This window comes from Nannospalax galili, unplaced genomic scaffold, assembly GCF_000622305.1.
Source record: "Nannospalax galili isolate Female #2095 unplaced genomic scaffold, S.galili_v1.0 scaffold1050, whole genome shotgun sequence".
Lineage (NCBI taxonomy): Eukaryota > Metazoa > Chordata > Mammalia > Rodentia > Spalacidae > Nannospalax > Nannospalax galili.
The window spans coordinates 1,213,553-1,214,773 of record NW_008329037.1 but is presented as its reverse complement, the minus strand read 5'-3'; the positions used below and the strand labels follow the sequence as shown (position 1 = coordinate 1,214,773).

Below are 1,221 nucleotides of genomic sequence, written 5' to 3'. Positions count from 1 at the left end.
TAGCTGTGAGGGACTGGTGGGCCTTGAATCTTGATGATTTTTCAAAGTTTTAAGACTTTATTTTTAATGTATGTGAGTGTTTTACTTGCATGTGTAAAGCTCATGGAGGCCAAAAGAGGGTGTCAGATCCCCTGGAACTGGAGTTACAGACAGTTGTGAGCCGCCATCTGAGTGCAGGGAATTGAGCCCGGGTCCTCTGTGAGAGCAGCAGCCATCTCTTCAGCCCTAAATAGAAAAAATTAGAGGCCAAGAAGTGAAGGTATTCAGAAGTGTTCATTAATGTATGTAATACTGTGGGTGTCACCCTGAATGCGGCCTCAGATCGGATCATCTCTTTGTAAACCTGCCTGATAAACTCATACGGAGTTCATGGGTTCTGGGCAGCTATTTTTGGGATCAAAACAGAATATTCAGGTAGAAAGTGAAGGATTCTGGATGGGCAGAGCTGGAGAGTCCAGTGGGGACACTGAGGCCCAGAGTGGATAGCATGCCCAGCCTACCCACAGGTCTCTTGCTTCCAGTTTGAAGTTCTTGAATAACTTCTAAGTCCTGGTCTATTGCCGAAACATACTTGCCCCTCTTGGCCAAGAGTGTTTTGTAACATTGGCCAATACTTGGTCTCTAGCTAAGAAGGGGCCCCCCCTTTTTGGAGGCACCAGCCTTTTATGTCACCAGCAGTTCTTGTGCAAGGCAACCTAAGCACCCCCTAAATAAAAGGGGCTGAGAGTGGCAGTGAGTCAGAGAGATGATGGCAGGGCTGTGGAAGGCCTTTGTATTGGTGGTGGCCTCAGCAGTGGTGTTCTGTGAGGCCCATCGCCCACCAAGATATGAAGATATTGTCACCCAGGCCTTGAAGTTCTACAATAATGGGCAGCAAGGAAAGCCCCTCTTTCGCCTGCTGCAAGCCACCCCACCATCTGGAAGGGTGAGTGTCTCCAACCTCAGCCTAAGAAGCAGGTGGTGTAGGAGCAGGTGACTGCTTTATATCTGTGAGGATGTCAGGCAGGTGAGGATGCCTACCTAGCACAGGCAAAGTGCTTGGTTTGGTTCCCATTAGCTATTTTGTTTGTTTTTGAGACAGGGTCTCCCTGTAGCCCCAGCTTTCCTGGAAATCACTAAGTAGACCAGGCTGGGCTCAAACTCACAGAGGCCCACCTGTCTCTGTCTCCCTGAGATTAAAGGCAAGCACCTACACCACCATGCCCAGTTCCATTTTATATA

General features: G+C 48.7%; 1 protein-coding gene across 1 annotated transcript in view; it reads left to right on the top strand.

The window, feature by feature from the left end:
• Positions 1-748: 748 nt before the first annotated feature.
• The window catches only part of LOC103732113 (neutrophilic granule protein-like), a 4,852-nt gene continuing 4,379 nt past the window's right edge, over positions 749-1,221 (top strand). The window contains exon 1 of the mRNA XM_008830627.2: positions 749-925. Coding sequence (XP_008828849.1) covers positions 749-925 — 177 coding nt within the window. The remainder of the gene's footprint in view (positions 926-1,221) is intronic.